This window comes from Vidua macroura, chromosome 1 (genome assembly GCF_024509145.1).
Source record: "Vidua macroura isolate BioBank_ID:100142 chromosome 1, ASM2450914v1, whole genome shotgun sequence".
Taxonomy (NCBI): Eukaryota; Metazoa; Chordata; class Aves; order Passeriformes; family Viduidae; genus Vidua; species Vidua macroura.
In genome coordinates, this window is record NC_071571.1 from 115,631,025 (window position 1) to 115,655,963 (window position 24,939).

Here is a 24,939-nt window from a genome sequence, read left to right on the forward strand (position 1 = left end):
CTAAAGTAGATTTTGTATATATTCGTAACAGTGGGAACAAGAATATATAAAACCATGACATTTCAAAGGGTACTAACAACCCGTCTTTAAAAAAAAAAAATATAATGCACAGTGTATTTATTCTACTCTAACCCTTCTTCATATTAGTTCCTTTAGGGCAGACCTGATGAGTTTGTTCTGTCTCACAATTTACTATTGCACAGCAGTCTATTAAGGGTAATTCAGCACCTTTTTTATTTTTCCAGATTATTCACATTATAGATAGGATTGCATTCTACTAGACTGCTGGAATCTATTATGCATTTATGAAACTAAATTTTATTTTCACCAATGCTTTGTTAGGAGAAGGGGAATATTAAACACAGCAGAATACTTGATAATGAAATGAAGATATAAAAAGGAAAGGAGGGAGAGCAAGACAGATGTGGGATTTGTAGACCACTTCTCCAAGAAGAAAGGTACAAGATCAAGATGCTTGTCCTATAGAGGAAAATGGAAACACAGGGTACTAACAGTGCACTTCCAAACAGAAATAGCTCATTTTACATAAACTTTTTGGAATCCAAATTTCCTACCAAAAGAAATCCCCAAGCCCCAGACAATGTATATTTAGTCAGATCTTTCCTTTTTGCATAAACTTTTCATTGGGAAAAAGGCTGTTGTCTGGTTTGTTCATTTTATTGCAGTTTTTTTCTTATTGTTATTGTTATTATGCAATATCTTTACCTAAGTTGGGGGAGGGGAAAAACATTTACCAACGTTTTATTAATAGGTCTTGAGGAATTCCTTATTGTCTCACATTACAATACTTTTAGAGGCCAGTCTAATACTGAGTATTTACACATTATTTTAATCATTGATGATACAATTCAAAGAAGACCAGAAACTATTGCCCACTACTTTTCAGAGCTCCACAGATGCCCAGGGACATCTGGGACTGATTAAGAAATGTGACAGATTATGATCTCACTGATTCTATAGACTGAGTCTTCTAGAGGATCAATGCAGAGACCTGTGTGCTGGAGCCAGGGCATTGGGATGGGACTGCAGTACACAGCAAGCAGAGTGCAGTGATTGTGCCAGCTGCGCATCACCAGGAGTGACAGGCCTTTACATCAGCACCAAAGATCTATAAGTCCCATTGACATTAATCAGGTTCTCCTCATAAACCCAACAGGGGGTGAGGTGCACTGAGGTATTTTCAGCTATTTGGGTGTCCTGTTAGAAGTCCTCACCAGCTCCCGAGTCCAGTCCAACCCACAATTAGGCTGTACTGGTGGACTTTGGGAAAGTGTATGGAGGTGCCTTTGAGTGTCTTGCATCTTGTAACACTTTGACCGTTTCTCAGACTTGATCCATTATCTAAACACTTTTACATGGAAAGCTTAAATGCTTTTCATTTGAAATTCTGCCTTAGAAATCTCCATGACCTGAACTCGCCCACGTGGTCTGGCAGTACACACATGACACTTGACTCTAGTTCTTGTAAAGCTTTTCACCTGCATCCTCTGGCTGTTATGTCCATGCATTCATATTTCCTGTTTTGCTGACCTGTGAGATTTTTATTTCACTTTTCACCAGGCTAGTAAATCATTCTTGAAAGAAAAGAAACGTTGAAAGATAAGCTTACTTGTTTTTTTTTTTCTCTCAACCAAGCCTCCAATGGACCTTAGAAGCTGTTTACAGTGGGTTTTTGAAGTTCAAATTTTTTTTGGCTGTTGGTGGAACAAGAGAGCTTTTTTTTTTTTGCCTCTCAGACTAACAGGGTTTTATTTAGCTGTAACTTTCAGAGGCTCATGACGGCTCGCTCCCCTCTGAGTCAGCTCGGCGGGGCTGTCCCCCGACACCCCGCCGCAGCCCCTGCCCCACCTCGTCCCCGGCACAGCCTCCAGCCGGAGGAGCTGCAGCCGCCGGGCCGGGGCCGCCCCCCGCTCTGCCGCTCGCCCCGCTGTCCGCCGCATGCAAATGCTGCCCGGCAGCAGGAAGTAACCGGGCTGCGAGCCTCCCGCGGGCCGCGCCCCGTCCGCGCAGCGAGAGCAGCGCTCCGGCCCCGCCGCTCGGCGCCTGGGACAGCCCGCTCCGCGCCCCGGCGCGCACCCTGCGCTTCGCTCGCTGCCGCTCAACTTGCGCACCCGGGACAGTAAGTGCCTTCCCCCGGGAGCGACGGGGGCCGGCGGTCCCGGCTCACCCCGCTTCTCCCGCGGGGGCTGCCCGGCCGCGCTGCCTCCGCGCCCCCGCCCCGCCCCGCCCCGCCCCGCCCTGCCCCGCCCCGCCTCGGCGCGGCGCGGCGCGGTGCGGTGCGGTGCGGTGCGGAGGGACCAGGCGCTTTCTGGGCGGCTCTCCCTCGCTTCTGCCCCCGCAAGGAGGTGCCGCTGCCGCTCGACCTGCCCGGTAGGACTGGATGGGGTCTTAAGGGAAATAACCGCGTTTGGGATAAAATAATCGTTCTCAAAAGCATGATTTATCTCATACCCCTTTGCCTGGCTTCTGCTGTGATCCAGAGGGCTCGGGTGCCTTCTGGCTGTTTCGTGCCTGGGAGCGTGTGAAATTACCTGGTTTAAGTCCGCAGTCGGCGTTTCGAGCCAAAACGATAGCCTTGACTGAGGTGAGGTGATGTGATCTCTGGGTGTCCCTTCTTACACTGCTTTTTTTCTAGGAGCATAATTTCTCGTGCGTTCTGCAAGTTAAAGCTTCTTCCTCTTAAGTGTGTGTTCAAATGTGCTTGAAACTAAAAGAAAGATGAGAAAATGGCATTGTGATGTTCGGTGTGCAGTGTTTCTTGCAGACTGCTATTATAGGTACTGTATTCCTGAGGAGCGGTCTTGAAGGGTTTTCTCCTTACAATTTTAGTTTAGGAGCTGATGCTGTACCTTCAGTAAAGCAGTTAAGAGTTTCTGTTGAAACTGCAGCTTTCAAGTGTTTGCAGTGAATGGGTTGGTACAAACTCATCTTGCTGCCTTGCTCCCCTCTGTTGGCACTAAAGACCAAAGGGATTAACACTTAAAATTTATTTAGCCAGGTCATATTCCCGCGGATACACATAGGGAGCACAAAGCTAGTTTCATCTGAAACCCCTAGTCAATATCCCATCTCCTGCCTTTCATTCCCACCTTTGAAGAAAGAGAAACACTCTGACCAATCTTAATGTATTTTAGGACATCATAGTACAAATTGAAAATTAAAATTTTTAAGCTTGATCCCATCAAGTACCTGTATGACTTTTGCAATTTAGGAATAGTAATGTTAATTGAAAGTGTCTGTGATGTACAAGTGCCACGTGGATAAGTCTGCACTCAACACAGTATCACTATAGAGTTAAAACAAAAAGCAGAAGATACATGTTGAGAAATTGCAAAGCTATGTTGGGAAAACATAGCTCAGTTTTACCAAAAGGAGAGTCAAATTGTGTTTGTGTGGATTGTTTCCAACCCAACACTGAGGACAGAATAGGTGTTATCTTTTTAATACATACTATCAACAGTACTGAAAGTATGGATGAGAAAAAAAATCAAATAGTTTTCCCTGAAAAAGTAGCAACAGGCTAGAAATCAGTTACATACTGTTAATAGGATGTTATGAAACCTTGGAGAAGGGTTGAAATTAATGAACTGTGAGATCAAAAGATGTCTCATTTTATGGATCTCTTCTGAGATTTAATGCTTTTTTCTTTCTCTGTTTCAACTTCGTGAACTACAGACTAGTTAAGAAAGAATTCTTTACTTAATAACATAAAAATCTCTTTTAATTGTGTGCTGTTGAGTTAGATTTTTTTTAACCATGATGACATAGAATGATTATTTGTACAGTAGCTGGCTGACTGTTCTTCTCTATTTTTGAGTAAATAAGAGGTTTCTCCTACAGAAATGTACAGAAGACATGGTAAGGTTTAGGCCTTCCTTTTTAAGCCCCTTGACCAGTGGAGTTGTGCAATGACTTTCTGACAAAGCAATCAATTGTGAAACTTTACAACGCAAAGTTAAACCCTGTTGCCTCTAAGTTGTTCAATACTATGGGGTTTGATGTTTCCCTTTTCAAGAGAGTTTCCATAAATGTGAAACTATTCCTTGCAGGTGTTTATGAATAGATAAGTATTTATGAATGTATAAGCAACTATTTCATAGTATTTTCCCCCCGCTCAGTTTATCTATGTAATTGAAGTGACCTCTCTTCCTATGGCATTTTTGACTCCTGTAAGCTAAATGGCATCACAGAACAGCAAGTGTTGAGGGAAACAATTCCTGTGACAGGCAATGAAAACAAGACCAAGGTCTCCTGGCTCAGCTTAGTTCTGTTCTTCTGTGGGGTGTCTCACCAAATCAGAGATGCTACACCTGGCCCTTCTTGTGGGGCACAACATTGGCCTCTCTGTAGTTATTTGGGAAAGTTTAAGTGCTGCCGTATTTAATCTCAGATGTGATTCCATCGCTGTCACAAAAAGGAGATGTTTGCCTACCTCTAATCTGCATGTGATTTTGAATCTTAATAGGAGTCTTTGACATTTTTGGATGAACACATGTTGATCAGGAGACAATTTTTGTTTTTGTCAAAGGGCTAGGTGATCTGGGAAGGGGATGAGATCTTTCCTCCTTTCCATATGTGCATATCCTGAGTAACTGAGTGGCATTTTTTTTCTTCTGTCTAGGAAGTTGTAAAACCATTTTTACTCTTGGGGTTCAGGGAGCCCTTTTCAAAACTGAGTGAACACCGAAGACAAGTACATGGGGAATAACTAACTAACTAACTAACTAACTTACCTAACTAATTAATGGGGTGGGCATTAGGTATAACCTAGGATTCCTAGCAATCTGCTGTGGTAGTATGGCTGTACACAGAGGGGGATGTCTCATGCCGCAGAGATCTCAGAAGAATATGAACCATCATGTGCTAATGCAAGGGATGGGAGGAGAATCCGTGAGCTGGGGATCCTGAGGGTTCTGTGAGCTTTATATGCAGGGAATGATACTTCCTTTTGAAGCTATGGAGCCGAGTGTGTAAATAATTACACCAAACCATGTGACTCTGTTAAGCAGCATTTGTTATAATATTGCCTCTGTAGGATTTCCATCTCTAAGCAAAAAGGCTTCATTCTATAGAAAAACCAGTTTCCCAGCTGAGAATTAGGATTTTTGTCCTGTTGCTCATATTCCTACTTCCTATTTTTCCCATTTATTTCTCTCCCCTCTTTAATGAGAGTGTAGGAATGCTCGACATGGTGTAATAAGAAAGGCTTCCAGACTTGCTAAGCCATACCACAGGAAACTGTAGATAAAAATGTAAAATTGCATTTGTATGAAAACAGTCTTTAATGACGCATGCAGGGCGAAGGAGTCTGCCACCCTGTAAACAATAATGGTGCCTTCTCAAAGAAATCAGCCTGTACTAATAAAAAACAAATGCAATGTCACTGTCCTCAGCGTGACTGTTCCTAGTTTAAACTTCATTGTCCTTCAGGGAAGGATAGAAAGGTCTGTGCTTTCATATTTATTTTTGCTTGATTCAGATACATTTCCTGTTGACATTGTCATTAAATGCTGTAATTTCCGAGACTGAATTATTCACATTTGAGTTCAGCATCTTTCCTGAAAAATGTGGGTTCATGGAACAAAACATGAAGGCAGAACTCATCGTGTGCTGGAAGCATTTCCTCCAAATATTTATGGGATACTTGTATTTGTTTTGTGCCCTAAAGAACTACTCATAGAGGTAAATAGATCAATTACTTTTGTCAGGCAAATGTCAGAAGAGAAATGGTATTTTGACAGTAACACTTTGCTGGAGAGAAAAGAAAGGAGGACGCTGGGGAAAGGTGAAGGGAATAATGGGATAATGGGTAGATCTCATTTCTCTGGTGGGTTAAAAGGGTGGACTAGTTCTGTCCAGGCCAGCCTTTGGTCTCCCTTAGGTCAGCATTGGCTATCTTTTTCAAACTGCTGGCATCTTAAGTATCTACAATTGGTTCCTGTGTTTGCACAGCACACTTGTCTTACATCTTCAGTTCAAAGGACTCCAATGATAAACAGTCTGAACAAAGTGAGCTTCTTCCTCTATGGTCTCTGCTGCATGTGGCAGAAGGCTTCTTCTTCCTGTGGTTGACATATTATAGAATTTCTTATTTTAATTTGCAAAGGCCAGCTGTGATAGGAAATAATGCAATCGTAAACTGGAACATGTATTAGTTCACCAAAGGCGTTGAAGTATGGGATGCAGCTACTCTTCTGCAATGGCACTTCTTGCAGTTTCCTCTATTATAGGGGGTTGCTCTAAGTATGGAAATGATAAAATTTTGAAAGGAAAGGACTCCCTCTGGGATGTGCTTTTAACTTCTCCTTTGTTGGTTTAAAAAAAGCAGTTTCAGGAAGTTCATAAAAAAGGCATAATCTGTTAAGTGGGCTTTCTGATGTGGTATCTACAGTCTATTGCTTTTTTTCATGTTTCCTTCATTAGTTTGTACACATAGGTGTATACAAACTTGTTTATTTTTTTATTTTAATGAAATCTTATTCGGGTTTTACCTTAGGTTTAAACTGAAGCAATATGGTATCACAGGAATTAGTACAGAAGTATATTTGGCTGCTAAGGCTTTCTCTTTCCATGTATGACTGTACTAGGGTCTTAGAACAAAATTAATACCGAAAGTTAAAGTCTATGTTTGAGTGAATTGCTATGTAGTGGTAACACATTATAAATCAGTAGGTCTGACCTATGACTAAGTTCTACTGTATTCAGACAAAAATAATATTTCCTGGTAGTATCAACTGAGCAGGGAAAGATCTGAATAGTAGCATATATATTGCATATATTGAAATTGCCTGCTACACTGTCCCTTACCAGGATCATGAGGTTTGTATTCATTAGATCCAGTGGACAGAAAATGGTTTTCTCCAGGGCAGCCCCAGCCTTACCATGTGTTTTGATGGATCCTTAAAACCCTTCAGTAAGTACTAAATGCCTTGGGGAGCTGTGATTCAGGTGTGAGTGGACAAGGACAGGAGAACCAGAGTTAAGTGATCGCTAGAGCTGGTGTCAGTGTCACTGAGGAAGTGAAAGTTTTTGGTAAACAAACAGGAAGGGGATGGGCAGGAGAAAGAGGAAATCCTATATTGGATGTTCTGTGTTCGACTTGTTCAAAATACATTGCAAGGGTCATTTGAATGTGCCGCTGTGATGTAGCAGAATGTGCAAATGGGATTCAAAGTACATTTTTGTAACTCCAGGTCTACCATTGCAAAAGATATGCTGAACTGTGCAAATGCTGGAGGGAAGCATTGCAGCCCGTGAGGGGTGTTGGAAAACCTGCCTTATAAGCAACTCTTCTGCTGGATTGCTGGTGTGGCAATTTGTCTTCCTTTCTCTGTCCAGCTGTACTTGCACTGGCTTCAAGAGAGATTGCAGCAGCTGTCATGACACCAGTGGAGAAGCACCAAGTCATACTGAGGTGAATTCTAAGCCCATTTCTCTTGGAATGTAGATGGCCTGACTGATGTCAGGCAGTAGACAGCAGTGCTCCCACTATGCCTGACCAGGAGAGCTTGGCTCTTCTCAAAATCTCCTGCTAAATTTCCTTGGGAGCAGTTCCCCTCCCTCTGCCATAATGCTTACCAGTGTTTCCAAAAAGTCCTTGACCTACACTGCTTCAAATGTCTTCATTAGTAATGATGTGCTGTTTGTTTGAGTCTTTTGCTCCCCAATTTCCTGGAAAAATCCATGTTTCAGTCTTTATCCGGGCTGTAGGAGTACTCCCTACCACGATTTCCTTTTTTTCTTCTCCCATCATTCTTTTTTTTTTTTTTGCCAATGTCATTCTGTTTCTCTCTCTCCAGTCTTCAGGACTGTCAGTGTTATAAACTGTTTATTTCATCTCTTGCTTTCGACGTCTGTGGCAAATTTTGTTTTCCCTTTCTGGAAGAGCAAGCCTTATCACCTTTCATAGTCCAATTGTTATTTGTCAACTATTTATCAGGGAATACTCATCCAGAAATATGTACCCCCAGCCTCTTGAAGTCCAGTGGAGTACCAATCTGGCAGGACTGACATGGCCTTCAAGGTATTTTAAGGCTGTTCCTTGTTTAAGGGCAGCTTCGTCTTTCTGTAGGTGGTCAGCAAGACTCTTCTGTGTAGAGTACATTTTATGTGTAGATGTAATTGATCTTTAGAGACAGCTAACTGCTGTTTGACACATCTGATTTAAAACTGTGACCTCAAACGAACTTAAAACGGGTTTCTGTCTTGAAAATAGTCAGTGTGGATTATCTCCTGCCGCTTTGTCTGCCCTTCTTGTGATGCTGCTTTGACCTCCTCTGGTCAAGTTTCTTTTCTGTTGCATGCATGTTTTTGTGTGCTGTGTTATGTTGCATGGAAAAAGTTCTTGAGCCAGCATTGACCCTCCTTGTAAACACTTCTGATTCAGGGAAGCAGAGCATGGATTTATCAGCATGTATGCCAGCCTAGGGAGAAGAAATCAAGTCCTGGTATTGTGGGGATGTGGTGCTGAGACAGCAGCTCTTGCTCCAGGAATGATGTTCTGTGCTCACTGGTGTTGGTGTGCCTCATACACTGACCCCTCAGAAAGTGAAACTTAAGAAATTTAGCTTTGAGAAGGCAGTGCAAGTTTAGAAGAACCTAGTTCAATGGAGCTGGCACCAGCAGAAAAGAGTTTTGGTAGAGTGAACAAGTGGGAGAAGGGTGCTTCAGGTAAGATATTTCTGCTCTTAAGGGAGCATTTAAGCAAGGCTACAAGTGTCAAAAATGCATCTGAGTAGCTTATTCAAATCACATGTATTGGACTAGGTTTGGATGAGTGAAAGGGTCCTTTTCCCTACTCCTGCAATAAAAGCAGGTGGTTTGTATGGTATGACACAGGAAAGTAATTTCTCCTTGGAGCATAGAATACATATGTTTGTTACATGTTCTGTATCTTGTCATGCTGATTGAGAGTGTGTGCTTTCCTAGGGACTATAATTGTCTCTACCCAATTAGTTATTATCCTTTGCATTCTTATTTGATTTTTTCTCTTTTTATCTTTTTTACTTCTGCAGTCTTCCTTCTTAATTTGTTTCTCAGTATCAACCCCAATTCTGATTTCTTAAGGATTTTGGCCTCCTCTCATACACCTTTTCTCATATGGTTTGTGTTGTCCTGAGAACTTCCCATGTGTGGCCAAACAATGAAGTCTTACCAGTTGTTAAAGCATCTTCTTTGCACAACACATAATACTATGGAACTAAAATGCAAGCTGTGGACTCATTACTGCTCTCCTGAAACAAACTTGGATAACCATTGTGAACACTGATTTGGTTTTAGTTCTTGCTTTGAAAAGTAGCTGCATGGGCTGTGAGTGCCGAAGTCACATTTAAACACTGGGGCTTGTGCACAATCTAAGGCAGTTTTTCAAAGTATAGCATAATATGTCCTGCCTGTGAGCTGTATAGTTTTGGATTATGTGGAGTAACAAAGGTTATAAACTTTAATGAGCAGCCAGTATGGTTGTAATAATAGCACTGTGAAATTCTTGCGATCTGCGGTATGAATGTGAAAATAATTATTGTCATGGTCCTCCAGTTTACCATGAGTCTAAGTCTGCTAGAATTATTGTGAGTGCTGGCCTATTTTGTAAGGTCTGTGTGCTGCCCTTTGTGCAGAAAGTCCTGGTGTGAGTCTCCTGAAGTCTGTCAAGCTCCTGCAAGCTGTGTGCTGTCACTTGCAGGATCAGAGCCCGGTTCAGTGAAACTTGCTATGGTTGTAACTGCTAGGTCTTCCTCTGCTATCAACTGACCATTAAGCAGGACTAGCAACAACAGGAAATACTAAGTGCTGCACAGTCCAGTAGGGGCATATTGCAAATACAGAAATGTTGGTTGTTTTTAGAGTGAGAAAACAAGAAATTTCAAGGCAAAGTTAAAATAGTAGCAGAGGTCAAATTATTAGTTTTTGAAAATTAAATCAATTAACATAATGAGCAAATTCAACTTGCATCTTTGAATCGATCCCCAAGTCAGATCTTCTGTTTAGTACAGAATAATTTCTCTCAAATATAAAGGAACTTTGATCAAGTAAATATACTTGCATAGCTGCTGTCCTCGTAACCGTTCATTCTTGCCCCGAGAAAGATCATCTGCAAAGACATACCCGTGTTTAAAGTTGGAGCAATCCAGTTCTTCCTTAGAACCTTTGAAGCAGGAACAGTCAAGTGAACTGTCACACCAGGTATTTACAATCTTTCTTTCAAAGAGAGCTTTCCAAATTCTCACTCTCACTCCTTTATGAAAATAAAAAGCCTGTAAAACTTTTCTAATTTTGGTTAACTTTAGAGAAACTTCTTATTCATGTTCATGTATGTAATAAATGTGAAAAATATGCTTAGAAACTTGGGTGTGAATTCTTATTGATGTTCATTCTGTGACATATTTCCTTCAGTGAGGTATTTTCTTTTACACTCTTACTGCCACCCAAGCTTGAGCATGTAGTTTCACACGACTTCAGTTAGAGCAAGCTTCCCTCTTTACATGACAGGCTTTCACACCCAAATTGGTGAAATTTTGCAGCCTCTCGGGATGTGTTTGGTAGACTTAAGAGAAGTATACTTGTATCTATTAAAATAACCCTCTGATATCAAGGACCTAATGTAATAGCCTCACAAAATTACTAATCATAGACCTCTTTTAAGTCTTTTTATCATGTTTGCAGCAAACTGTTGGTTCACATGATACCCTTTGGTGCTACACCACGTGGACAAATTGCAACAGTTGCTTGAAACAGTTTACTAAACTGGCCTAGAAACCAACTGGTACATTCCTGGTTTAGATTCATGCCCTTGAAGGAATATAATAACACAGAGTTTAAAGTTAAGTAAAATAATTGAGTTATAAATAGGATTCTGTGAAGTTCCAGAACCTGGAGGATGTTCTTACACCCTTGAAGTTAAGGGAGATTCTGCTGCTTAACATCAGTGAGAACAAGACAAGGTGGTTCCTCCTGTGGATACTTAAGCAGTTAGTGCTGAATGCTGGTGTGGTATCCCTGTAAAGATTAAACAGCAAAAAATTTCATTTCTGCTATGTAATTTAGTGGCACCAGATTTCACACTGATTTTTTTTTTTTTTAAGAACTCTTGCAGTTTCCTCTTGCAACTTGAGCAAACTTGTCCAATGTTTGCAAACTTTCCGGAGGAACTGTACTCTGAGTGTTAGCTCACATCAGCATGAATGATTTAACCCCAAATTTTTATCTGAGCATAGAATTCGTTCTTGAATCCATATTACATACCCCAGCACAATGTCCTCTGTTTCAGGAGAGTTCTGTGTTTAACTAGTGCTGTACAGCTAATGAAACACAGTACAGTCTGCGGGAAGAGTAACTTTTTTTTTACAATTTAAATGTGTGCTGGTGTTTGAAGATAGTGAAAAAAATCTGCTTCTCTTTTGTGAAATTCAGTGCTTTAGATGTGCTCAAGACATAATATGATGCTATTATAACAAGAATGCTATGTTTTAGTTGCAAGCTTAGTCGTGAGTACATATCAGCATTCAAACATGGAGTTGACAGCAGATAAAGAAGCCTTCTGACCAGTGAAGCAGAATGGCAAATGCAGCATGGGGCAAAGTAATATGAGTTACACAATGGCAAAGCTGTTACTGTTAGGATCCATTGACACAGAAGTCATTCTGCCCTGATTTAGCCATAACTGTCATAATCCATGTTGAAAGTGGACTGTAGCATGCATGAAACCAGGTAAGGTTTATAAAAATTGATTTATACCCTGGCGATATAGTTACCTGAATTTGAAAGAACAAAAGCTAATATGCACTTATGTTCTGTTCCCCATTTCTCTTGTATTAAACACACTGAAAACAGAAGATAAACCCAAAGGAGAAGTGGCATACTTTCTATGAGACCATCCTCAAAACCTTCATCAGGGCTTGCTGGCTGTGAATTTGCTGTCCTCCATCGTGTTTTTATTGACATGATGAGGGACTTGGACAGGCTGGATTGATGGCTTGAGGTCAGTTGCATGAGGTTCAACAAGACCAAATGGTGAGTGCTGCCCTTGGGTAGCACAACCCCACTCAGCACTACAGGCTGGGTGCACAGTGGCTGGAAAGTGGCTTGGCAGAAAAGGACCTGGGGGTGCTGGTCAGCAGCCAGCTGAACATGAGCCAGCCAGGTGGCCAAACAGGCCAGTGGCATCCTGGCCTGTATCAGCAATAGTGTGGCCAGCAGGACCAGGTCAGGGATTGACCCCTGTACTCAGCACTGGTGAGGCCACACCTCAAATCCTGTGTTGAGTTTTAGGCCCCTCACTACAAGAAGGACATTGACATTCTGGAACATGTCCAGAGAAGGGCAGCAGAGCCAGTGAAGGGTCTGGAGCACAAAGTCTTATGAGGAGTGGCTGAGGGAGCTGGGGCTGTTTAGCCTGGAGAAAAGAAGTCTCAGAGGAGACCTTATGGTTCTCTGCAATGCCCTGAAAGGAGGTTGTGTGCAGGTAGGCTTTGATCTCTTCTTCCAAGCAGCAAGTGACAGGACAAGAGGAAATTGCTTCAAGTTGTGCCAGGGGAGGTTTAGACTGGATATTAGGAAAAATTTCTTAACTGACAGTGTGGCCGGGTGTTAGAACAGACTGCCCAGGGCAGTGGTAGGATCTCCATCCCTGAAAGCATGCAAAATACCCCTCTAAATGTGGCAGCTGGGGACATAGTTTGGACTTGATGATCTTTGAGGTCTTTTCCTACCTATGATTTTATGTTGTGGTGATTTCATGATGTTCATGATCTTTGCATTCTATTTACAATATTACAATGGGTTTGAATTACAGGCACACTTCAAAGCAAGAGATCACATCTGAAAAATACTCTTTATTGCCAACAACATAATAACTACTTGAAGGCCACCTTCATAAATAACTATCCTCTCCCCTTAGTCATAGTAGCTCTTAATAATTTGCTTCAGCAAGAGTCCTATCAATCCATTTGTCCAGGTATGTGAAGGCTGAGCATTAAGCTGCTTTACTTGAAGGAGATAAAGGTTTCAAGTATCAGCTGCTACCTGCAAATATACCTTCCTTTACACCTTCTGGAGAAGGCACAGTAACATTCTCCAGCTGAAAAGCTCATTGGGGTGCAGCCTGGTGATGATTCCCCAAACTCATGATAAGTCAGCAAGTTGCTTACTTTGTCCTTTGTTGTCTTCTGAGGCTCAGTGAAAACAGGGAGAAGCTGTCATTTCTCTTCCATGTGTCACGTTGTAAATGCAGGCATGGGGCACTGCACAGTCATACACAGGTGATTGGTGTGGCTGTGCCTTTGCTTTCCAATACATCAAACTCTATATTGAAATCAACACCTGAGTAAAGCCACTGTGGGCATGAACCAGGCCTTTTGGACTCACATAGAGGCTGTGGTTGCACATCTCTCAACTACACCTTGTTTTGGGAGGCAAAGTGTTTGTCTGTGAAGGATAAGGGGAGGGTAAATAGCTGGGTAAGTACTGTTGGGAGTGAAGAAGGATAGTTCCCAGATGTGTGTTCTTCAAAGAAACTGTGCGAAACTTGTCCTATCCTTCCATCATGTCACTTATTAGGAGGATGAAGACCTTTGGGCTACTCCTGGACCTCACTCCAACAATTTTGTTTTTTTAATGGGTAGTTTCTCATTTTCCTATACCACAGTTATTGCTCTAATTACTAAAAAGGAGTGGAGAAGGATCCTTATCCTAGTGGCTGGCATAGACTTATATAGCAACATACATACATAAAGTGCAGGGCAAAGATAGGCTACTGAAAATTTAGCACACTGCCATTATTGGCCAAAATTATCAATTTAAAGCTGAAAAAACCAGTATGTGAGTCATAGATATACTCAACTTGGAAAGTAGATGTTGTCCTTGGGGTTTGCTAGCTGGACTGGGACACTTCCTAATAGTTAGGAAGAATGTTGATCCTTTTCAGTGTAGTGGTTTGGCCAAATTTTCATTTGGAGGTGGAGATTTGGTTATATGAAGCTGCTGTTTGTCATTACTGAGAGTTTTTACCAGTCAAGAAAATGACATTTTTACTTATAGCTTGCCTTACACTTTAAAGTCTTTAAAGTATTTTGGGAACATTTGCTTTAAGTTGGTTAATGTGTTGGCGCAGCTTTTCTGTTCCATGTCATATGATCCTTTTGAAGAATTTGATAGAAGTATTTATTCTGTTATGTCAAATTAAGATGTTATTTGACCTTTTCCCCTATCTTCAAAAGATATAGTATAGTGGAAAAAAGTTGAGGAAATGGAAGATGTGGTTGCCTGAGGGCTGGCAAAGTGAATTAATTCATTGTTGATATTGATTCAAAATTCTGGAAGATGCAGTTGAGGCAAATTATTGTAATAAAATGAAGCAAGTATTATAAGGTCAGAAAACAGATGTTATTTTAATGTAAGACTTGGTTTAAAATTAGTGCCAAAATACTGACTAAATGAATCTGGAACATTTTCATAATATATAAAGTCTGTTATGCAATGTTAGCAAAATTACAATCTTCTGAGGATTAACTTTCTTGTGTTGTGGTAATTTTTTTTCTTCAGTTGTATAAACTAGGATCAGTAGTTTGTACAAATTCTGCTTCATTTCAATGTGATGTTTCAATGTGTGTTTGTTTCAGGATTTTATTTTCATCCTTCTGAAAGCATTATAACATCATTATACCACCACAGTGACATTATTTTCAGTGTTTCTTGCAGATTTTTATTTACTTTAATGTGTGGGGTTTTTTTAACCACTGCCAAAATTCCTGCATGAAACCAAGATTTTAACTAATCTAGACAAAACTGCAGTGAATTTACGAAAAAATGGAAGATTTTTTTTTCCTTGGCCAAAGCTTTCCACTCCTGTTAGAGGTACCTTTCATGTCATCAGCTATGATGATATTTATTATATTTATTATGCTATAATTTATAAGCTCCAGCAAAGACTGTGTATTTTAGCCAAGCACTGAATAAAGTTACCCTCTCCCTGGACACTTAAAGGCAAGACAGGCAAAGGTTGGAAAGTGCCATTTGAATATAGAAAAATTTTTACTTTAATAGAATTAGTTTTACCAAAGCACTCCTTCCTATTGGAAGTTTGAGATATGATAACTTAAGTCAATTATTTGCCATTTAGTATAGCAATGTGTTAGTTCATGTTGGTTAATGCAAAAAGCCTCATCTAGTAAGAAAAAAAAAATTAAATGGGGAGTATGGGAAAAAAAGATACGATGTGATACAATATGATATTGCTGTTCAGAATGGGTCTGCCTTTTCCAGAAACACAAAAATACAGCATCAGTATGGCAACTCCAGATATTTTATCTCACCAAAAGTTTTCGGTTCTTATGTCAGTTGTTGGGGGATTTTTGCTGTATGACTCCTCCTTTCTTGTGAAGACAGATTGAGAGGTAGGGTTTTTCAGCCTGGAGAAGAGAAGGCTTCAGGGAGCAGCTTTCCAGTACCTACAGGGGGCCTATAAGAGAGCTGGAGAGGGACTTTTTATAAAGGCATGGGGTGACTGGACATGGGGGAATGGCTTTAAACTGACAGAGAGCAGGTTTAGATTAGATATTAAGAAGAAATTCTGTACTGTGAGGGCAGTGAGGCTCTGGCACAGGTTTCCCAGAGAAGCTGTGGGTGCCCCATCCCTGGAAATGCTCAAGGCCAGGTTGGATGGGGCTCTGAGTAACTTGGTCTAGTGGAGGGTGTCCTTGCTCACAGCAGGGGGCTTGGAACTAGATGATCTTGCAGGTCCCTTCCAACCCAAACCATTTTATTGATTCTAATCCACAGTCCACTTCCAATATAGTTGTATGGCAGCACACCTTTTGGCCCTGTTGTAACTTGAATTTTTATTTTAAGGAAATGGACTTGAGGTATGAATATTGTAGAGTCCTAACCCTCATTTCAATATGAAGGCAAATGTGGGAAAGAAAAACAGGACACCAAACGATAGAGGAATGGGTGGTGAGAATTTCATTCAGAACAGTAGTCAGCTTGGTAAAGGATTCTGGGAAAGTGTCTGCCAACCCAGACTGGTTTAGTTGGACTGAGATGTTTGTGCATTTGTGTTGGGAATCAGGGCTCAGAAAAGGAGAGACAGAAATACTGATGCAGGGCTCAAAACTGGACATAGCAGAGGAAGTAGAAATGTGATAGATGTATGAGTGTAGTAGGAATGCAGGTGTTTGGGAGCATGAAGGTGGTAGGGTGATACTTTCTGTAACTGATATAGGAAAGCATAAGAGTAATCTGAGATAGAATGGACAAAGTATAATTTGTCTTGGTCTCAATTGCTAAGGAAGGAATTGTGAAAGAAGCAGAACAGGGGGAAGTGCAGCAGACAGAAACCACTACCAGTCTCTTAGCAGGACCACTTTCTGTTTCCTGGTGTTACATTAGCATTACATTGAGACTTTTAAAAAGTACTTTCATTTGCAATGAAAAAACATGAGGCCCCTTGTGATATTAAGAGGCATTAGAAACACACAGGTGGTTGAGAATATCATGCACAATGAATAGCCTGGGAAAATAATGGGGAGAAATTTAATATCAGGATGTAAGATAATGCCACATGAGATAGGAAAGTCTGCTGTGACAACAGTTTGTCATTATGAAAAGTGATACAAACCTGGATGTCTGATTGGATGGCCAATGTGATGAAAGTGTGAAAATCATAAATTAATTTCTGGAATTTATTGAGTGATGTATTTCAGTAGATGGAAGAAATAGTAATGCTATTTGCTTCAAGGCATTGCTGAAAATCATTTTGAAACAACTGGGCATCTCCAAACTCCTGTACTTAAAAGGGATGGCTTCAAAGTGAAACAGATGTGGAGAAGGGCTGTAAGGATAACCAGTATAAGTGGAAAAAACTGAGAGGGTTTGGTCTTTAAAGTCTAGAACACAGGCTGCAAAAGATGTGATTTCTTCCTAATCTCCCAAGAGGATGAAGGGCTAAATGCCATTATTGCCTCCAAAACATTTTTAAGACTGGGACTTACGTGTCAGCTTCTAAGCCAAGTGGAGTGAGGTTCTGAAACATTTCAGCAATAATATTTTGTTCTTCCCCACCATCACCCATTAATCTCTCTAAAAATGGAGCATGGCAAACTTGCTTCTGAGCTTGTGCCAAGCAATTGTGCTGCCTAGAACAGATCTGCCTTTCCCAGAGAGTATTTTGAAGTCCTTTGCTCTAATCATGGTTGATAAACTAGACAGCAATGTTGTCTTGTTGTGACAGACATGCACCCCTGGAAAATTTGAGGGATTGACTTAAGTGAGACCAGGTTTGAGGAAATTTTAAAGTAACATGCGTGTTGCATACTTTTTCACCACAGTAATGTTGGTTACACTTGGGATTAACTTGCTTCTCTTCTTGACCTGTTTATATAGATCCTTATGTCAAAATATTATTTTAACTTTGTCTCACCTTTTCCACAAAGAAGATTGAAGCAGTTAAAATAATTCCCCCATTATTTTTTCATTTTCTTTTAAATGCTACCAGCTGGACTACAGTTTCTCACAACTGAGGAGCAGTGGGAATCTACAGAGGGCAAGTCTGTCATAGCCAAGCACTGAGTAGATTCAGGTTATCCATGCTCCTTGGCATAAGCATTGCAGGGAGCACATGGTGATTTGTGCCCGTGTGTGTATGCCCATGCGTATCATAAATGGAATAAATTCCATTTTGGAGACACAGAGATGGGGTGATCCAGACCTACAGAAATAAGCTAAATTTAATAAAGATATTAAAATACACACAACAAGGATTGACTGAGACAAATGGAACCATTTTAGCAGAAAGGCAAGGGAGGAAGAAACTGCTGAAGTTCCTCTAGTTAGCTGCCAGTGCAAAAACAAGATGTAGGAAGTGAAACAAGCTCAAAATGAAAGCTGACCCCAGATTTCTGCATTTGCATGAGTCTAATTTGATGAAAGTTATCAGACAGTCAAGAATTACAGTAAAATTGAAATGTGTATCTATAGATAATATTATATATTATTAAATTATTATATAGCTCTATATGGTGAATTGCAGGTATAAGAATAAGGCTGAACAAGCTTAAATCTAACAACTTCTGAGACCAGCGAGGAACAGAAAACAACTTCTCTTCAGTTGCTCTCCAGATGATGTTCTCATATTGCTCACAACCACAGATAATTTATTTTTGTCACTCTTATTCTCAGTGTGGTCTGGTGGCAAATCTTCACTGGCACAAATATGTGTAGACCAGTACTGATAAGCCATTGCTGACCTTTACCACCTCTAAAACCTTTAAACTCCTGCTCTATATTCCTTGGCAGTTGTTTTACCCTGTAATGATGGATCAGAAATGAACCCAAGTTTCCCAGAAATAGTCCTCCTCATAGTCCCAGTAACAGAGATAAAAGAGATCCTTGCAACACTTGGGTAGCACAGATGATGTGGAAGCAGATGAACATAAAGTGAAAGTAAGCACTGAAGATTAAGGTAAATGAAGTCCTTACATTTAAGATTTTTAATTTTTTTTTCATAGAATTATAAATTTGAGCAGTTGATTGAAGTGACATAGAATGTTCGATGAGCTTCTTAGAAAGCAGGTGTTTGTGTCTTTGAGCAGAGCAGGCTTGCCATCCTTCCTTCCCAGCAGTTTTAATCTAAGTTGATCCCTTTGAGTTTCGAGACACTTCTGCCTTGACCTTGAGGGAAATGCACAGGAGTTCAAGAGATCTGATGTTACTGCTGTATCACTGTGTTACCTCTGACTATAACTAGCAGCAAACCAACCGGCATTAAAGGCCAGAATGAAGCATCTAAAACAGAAGAGGGCAGTGGTATTGTTCAGAAATTTTGGAAGAGGTATTAAAAATTAAACTATTTACTCCTCTCTCTCTAAGCCTGCTTTAAAGCTCCAGGTGCGAAACCAGTTGGGATATAGATGTAAGCAGTTGCTTCCTGTTCTTTGATTCAGAAGTTTAAATATAAGGCAATATTCAAGACTCAGAGTAAGTTGGGGGTTTTAATTTTTTTTCCGTATTCTTACGCATGAGAAATTTGTAGTTTAAATGAAGAGTTTACTCTTTGTACTCAACTGAAAAACAATTTATTTTATTTATGTACCTGTTAAAATGCATATGCATATATCTGTTAAAACCCTAAGCCACGTAGGTGTTTTGATACGTGATTACTGATCTTTTCAACAACAGATATTTATTGGATACAATAGAGCTCGTATGCTCAGTGTTGTTGTTCTAATTATTTTAAAAGTTACTTTATTATTGGAAAAGCTGGAGTATAATCTATGAAAATTTGAGAATCATTTCCATGAAGACATGACTTTGATCAAGAAAAGACCAGACATGTCAAGTGGGTTTTGTAGGAAATAATTTCTAATATACACCATAGATGTTGTATGTAACAAAATCACAAGAAGAGAATGGTTATGAACACAAAAATGAAATCACCTTTGTAGATGATACAAAGGGTAAGCACTGGGACAAAATCAAACCCCCAGTGGTGCTGATGGTGGATGGACAGGTGATGGTCACATGTAACTTGGTTCCTTGCAGTAGGAAGTTTTGTGTCTTTAGAGACATTACTTTGCTGGAAGTGTAGAAAAAGGCATATAAAGCAATTCTATTTTGGGACAGGCAGCAGCTATTAACCCTGAAAGAATGCTGCATTAGTCTCTGATTTCCACTCCTCCCAAACCATTTTGGAATGAAGACCCAAGTGCTGTAGTAGCAAGATGAGATAGGGGATTCAGAAAGAAAATTCAAGGCAAATGTAGACATCAAAATCAGTGTCTTAGAAAAGCCTGCTGCAGAGGTTCTGTGTGATAGCTCTTATGGATACTCCTGTGGCTTTTTGAAGGGTGCCTGAACCTAGATTCTTGTCATCTTGCTGCAGCTGTTAACCTAAGTTCTTGTGTTTACCTTTTAGCCATAAACTACAGTATGCTCTTTGTTAAAAGAGAAGCTGTTACTTTTTTAGATATCTATTTATAAAGATTAGCAGCTATGTTACATAGAATTTCTTTTAATTCAGTGTTAATCTTTCATGTTGAGAGGTGTGGACAGGACAATAAATGAAAAGCATGAATAGGAAGTAGTGTCTCTTGTATTGCAGAACTGTTGGAATGGGAAACATCTGAGTAGGGACTGGCAGCATTTTCTCTGATGTATAAATTACTTTTATCTCTGATAAAGAATAATGGAGTTTGGTTTGTAATGATGCTGGGCTCTCTGTATTGCTCTTTGCTTACTGTATTCTCTTTCTCTTTTTATCTTCACAAAACACTTCCTTGTGACACAGCAACAGAATGCTAGGCAAATAAACATTTGCAGCAAGTAAAATGTTTTATTTATTTATACACTCCTCCCTGCACTGGTGTTTTAGTTAGGTCAGGATGCCACTCCTGAAGCAGTTGCCCACATGCTCAGCTGTAATCTGTGTTCTGGAGCAGAACTGGAGTGCAAGAATGGGGCTGCTTTGGGAGAATGCAGTGTGGGGCTCACCTTTAGGTAAAACCTTGTTGTCAGCTGTTCAATGTTGTTGTCAGATGTTCAGTCCTGGGGGCTATACTGGAGTGAAAGGGGCAATAACCCCCTTGAACCAGCTGTAGGCTTCAGCACCCACTGTTGGGAATTTTTGCTGATGTAGAACCCCCCCAGTGCTGTGGGGACTGTGGACTTTCACCTCCATGAGGAAAAGAACCCAGAAAAAACAGTGCTTCATGATGTGGCTTAGGATCTCCTCTTTGTTTGAAGCCATCACAAGGGTCATCTCACAGACTGATTTGTGTGATTTCACATGACATCAAGTAAACTTTTGTATGATTTCAAAGCACCTCTACATAGTTATAACTGATCAGTTCTTACTGTCATGAAAAAAATGCCAATGTTGAGCTTAACACAGCCTCACAACAGATTTAACTGACAGCTGTTCATGTCCTTTCAGCTGCAGAAAAAAAACTGAGTAAAAAATGCTTTTCTCTGAGTTTACACCGACACTGGGCATGCTGCAGTCTCTAAAGATGTGCTCAGCTTTCTTACAGGAATAGGCAAAGGGAGTTTTGGCTGACAACTTAGATCAAATTACTTCATGCCTTCCACTTCAGCTGTTTGTTCTGAACAAGCAGAACTATTCAAGAGCAAAAAGGTTAGCACTTAAGTGGATAAATACCTGATCTTGCAGATACAGCAGGTAATTAAACACTGGCCTTCCTGATGTCTAGGGTGAGTTTGCAAACACCAATCTGCCTGTGGGTATACAGAAATTTCCTATGAACCATTAATGACAGAACAAGAGTCATCTACATACCCACGGTTATAAATAAATAAAATAAATTTTAAAATCCTTCTCACTATTGCAAGACAACTAGTATGCAACCAGCATGTAGCTGAGCATTACAAAAATCAAAGCATTAAAATTAAGCATTAAAGATGTTTGCTTCTAAGGGAAGCTCCTTCATGAAGATGTGCTCCAGTGCTTTCAAATAAGTGTGGGAACACTAAAATATTGACACTTGAGAAAACTCTTATTTTGTGCCTGATCAATGCCTATTGATTTTCTGTAGGATTCCTTTTTTTTTTTTTTTTTTTTTTTTTTTTTTTTATTTTTATTTTTTTTTTTTATTTCCAGAGAAGACAAGAAGGGGAGCAATGGGTTCTAACGCTGCTTTAAACCAGGATAACAGATCCCTGCTGAATCTTATGGGCATCCAAGATATGTTGGCAATAGGTGACAGATAATTTACAGAAATGGTAGGAGAGGAAGTATCCTTCTGTCATATTTAGAAGAAAACACTCTGCCTGTGGATAGGACAGTGCATGTGTCATTATGCAGTGCTTCCTCAATGGCAGGATGGGACATTAAATGAAGGTGATGTTGGAACTTGAGACTTGCCATGTGGGACTGCTTGTTGCCTTGGTTTATTTTTGTAATCAGGTAGGATTGTAATTATCATAGGTATTGTTACAAAAGTATGAGTCTTAATATGAACCCAGACCAGTCTGGTTAATTTCTGTAGCTGCAAGGCACCATCCTATTGATACAGTTGTGTCTACCAATGGACACTTCTGCTACTACTTTACCTGTTCACTACCATGAGCCTTTTCTATCCTAGAAATGAAGGGAAAAGTGGGATGAGTGTCTTAAAATCTGCTCTAGCTTCTCCAGCTGTGGGTGTTTACTTGAGCCTATATTTGCACTGAGCTCTTATTTTAGGTTTTGCATTGTTCTTCAAAGGTCTGGCTTTAAAGATTAATTAGGGCAGGGGGGAGTGAGACTGTGTGCCTGCAAGGGAAAATGTGACTGTGAACCTAGCATTAGAGCACTGAACTGAAAGGAGGGAGAGAGGAAGGAAGGAGAGGGCTGAAAAGCGTTCATAGTGGATTCTTTGAAGAGTAAGTATGATTACTCTCCTCAGAGGAAGGACTGTAGAGATAATGTTGTATATATATTTGCTGGAGTACTATGTAATTGTATCATGGGATTAGCAGTCAGTTTCCAGTCATGCAGATGCTAACAGCTGTATCTCATCTGATTTAGCATGGATGCAGATCCTGAGAGAAGAATTAGCTTTTTAAATTATACTGAAAAAGAAATCCTTGTGTGGTGATTTGCCATCACTGGCACACACATCGGCTATTTTAGGCTGCTGTAACATGCCTGTGTGAACAAGGAGATGCATTACTGAAGGTCACAGTAGCAGCGTGTCTGCCATGGAGCTGGGACTGCACAAGTCATCAGCCTCATGTGAGACAGGGATTTAAATCAAGAGAGCTCCCAGCTAGACTGGCATCTGCAAAATGAAGTGGGGAGATACAGGTGTTGCTGCTTCCAGCAGCAATTCTCCGAATTTGGACAGGAATGAGTCTTTTCTTTAAAATGTACAGATAAAGTTATTCCTGCAAGACTTGTATTTTTGTTATATCTATTCCAGAGCTCAGGGAAGTATCAGAAAGATACGAGGGGTTTGGGCAGTGAAAAGTAGATTGGGGAGAAAATATAACAAATCTGAAAAAATGGTAAATAACTATTTACTTCATATGTGGATTGAGATGAGGTCATTGCTTTGCAACAGAAAAGAGCTATCAGTGTGTGGGCCTAACCTTCAGTTGTTTTTCCCATGAACTATTCTGTATGAAAAGGAAGCACATTTTTACTATGGAGCAAGCCCAGGTGATTAATGGGAAAGGGCTTGGTTTGTGGTACAAGGATTTTGTTTAACACCTTTTTTATTTCAACAGGAAATATGGGGTGTATAAAATCAAAAAGGAAAGAGAATCTGCATGGAGATGGGCTAGATTTGAAGAATCAACCAGTACGTAAAACTGAACGAACTATTTATGTGAGGGATCCAACGTCCAATAAACAGCAAAGGCCAGTAAGTAGATAGTCTCAGGAGAGAATTCCTGTAGCAAGAACAAAGCATGACTGGCGTAACTTAAATTTCAGTCCAAAGCATATGCATGGAAAAATTCAAATTGGGTGCAGTTCACACTCAATGAATATGTACCTAGAGGAATAAAAATTAAAACGTGGTGGTTTACTACTTTATGTTTGTCATAGTTTTCTGCATAAAAAAAGTAACTTAGCAATGCTTGAGTAGATATAACCATGTCTATAGAAGAATGCTAGATGACATTAGAAAACCTGAAGTAGTTTAGACCCATTTTTTAAAGCATTGGTGTTGTGTTTTTTAGTAGCTATGGGATCCAGGTGTTGGTTATTCCATTTAAAGGCTGAAGTAATCATGGGTGATTCTTTAGCAGCTCTAGTCAGCTTTATTCACTGGGAACCACTACTCAACCTTGCCTGAGGTGTGTGGGTAAGGATGGGAGGGGTGCAGTGGTGCAGGGAGCAGAACTGTGCTGCAGGAGGAACAGGCTAACATGTTCCATGTGTGCTGCATGGCTTTGGAAGGAAGGGTGCTGGGATGGGGAATTCCGCTGGGTACCAAGTGATTTTGCTAATTTCCAGCATAACTGGTACCTTTTTTTTTCCCCACCTTCTCTACTGTGCTGAGGAAACTGTGTCTCCTGACTGCCCTTGTTCAGGGACCTGCTCTCTGCAGGTGTGAATGGCTCCCTGCTCCCCTCTCTCCCCAGCTGACACAGTGAACTCATCTCAGTCGATGAGCACATATCACAAACTACTTTTTTTTTCATTTCTCTTTTTTTTTTTCCCTTGCACAGTCTTAGTGGCAAAACTGTGCTTGTAGTTCTTTAACATGATGGCTACACAGTAATAACTGTCCTGCTTAAGTGCCCTATCTAAAGCCTCTTCAGCAGAAGTCCCAAAGCTGTGAACTTCTTCCCCACAGCTTGTGCCACATCTTCACAAGGTCTGAACTGTTAAATTTAAAATCTACTATATTTTTATATTGCCATATAAATAATACATGTTTTTATATATAATATATATTTTGAAGAATTGGGGGAAGAAATCTGAGCATTTCCTTTTAAGACATATGAGATGATACCAAAGCAACTGTATAATATGTAATTGGAATTTAAGATCATCACAAAGATCTAAAACTGCTTAATTAAGGACATATTTTATTGTAGGCAAATCCAGAAGCACAGCTCTTACCAGGACAGAGGTTTATCAATCAAGGTATGTTTCTATAGAAATCTCACAGCTGCGTGCTGTGCCCATGTCCGCCTGCAGAGTGATGTGAACGTGCCTTTGTCTTTCTGCTTTTGTAGATGCAGAGGAGCAGGGAGTCATTGTGGTTGCTTTGTATCCCTATGATGGCATTCATGAAGAGGACTTGACCTTCAAAAAAGGAGAAAAACTAAAAGTTATTGAAGAGTAAGTATGACAATGTTGGTTGTATTGCAAATTTTCTTTGGGGTCATCTAAGTCTCTCTACAATGCTTTGATATCCTACTTGTACCATGGTGTATGAACGATAAGTGAGCTCTCTTACATGTGATAATACAAAT

At 40.3% G+C, this 24,939-nt stretch overlaps 1 protein-coding gene across 5 annotated transcripts in view; it reads left to right on the forward strand.

Annotated features, from left to right (window-relative positions):
• The first annotated feature begins 2,057 nt into the window (after positions 1 to 2,057).
• LYN (LYN proto-oncogene, Src family tyrosine kinase) overlaps positions 2,058 to 24,939 on the forward strand; it is a 49,313-nt gene continuing 26,431 nt past the window's right edge. Inside the window, exons 1-5 of one of the 5 annotated variants that reach the window (XM_053986359.1) lie at positions 2,328 to 2,391; positions 2,502 to 2,605; positions 23,239 to 23,375; positions 24,559 to 24,607; positions 24,700 to 24,805. In XM_053986359.1, the coding sequence (XP_053842334.1) occupies positions 23,244 to 23,375; positions 24,559 to 24,607; positions 24,700 to 24,805 (287 nt within the window). In that variant the 5' untranslated portion in view covers positions 2,328 to 2,391; positions 2,502 to 2,605; positions 23,239 to 23,243. Of the gene's footprint in view, positions 2,141 to 2,319; positions 2,392 to 2,441; positions 2,606 to 23,238; positions 23,376 to 24,558; positions 24,608 to 24,699; positions 24,806 to 24,939 lie in introns of those variants that run through there. The other 4 variants (XM_053986366.1, XM_053986350.1, XM_053986340.1 and 1 more) reach the window with 4 other exon arrangements.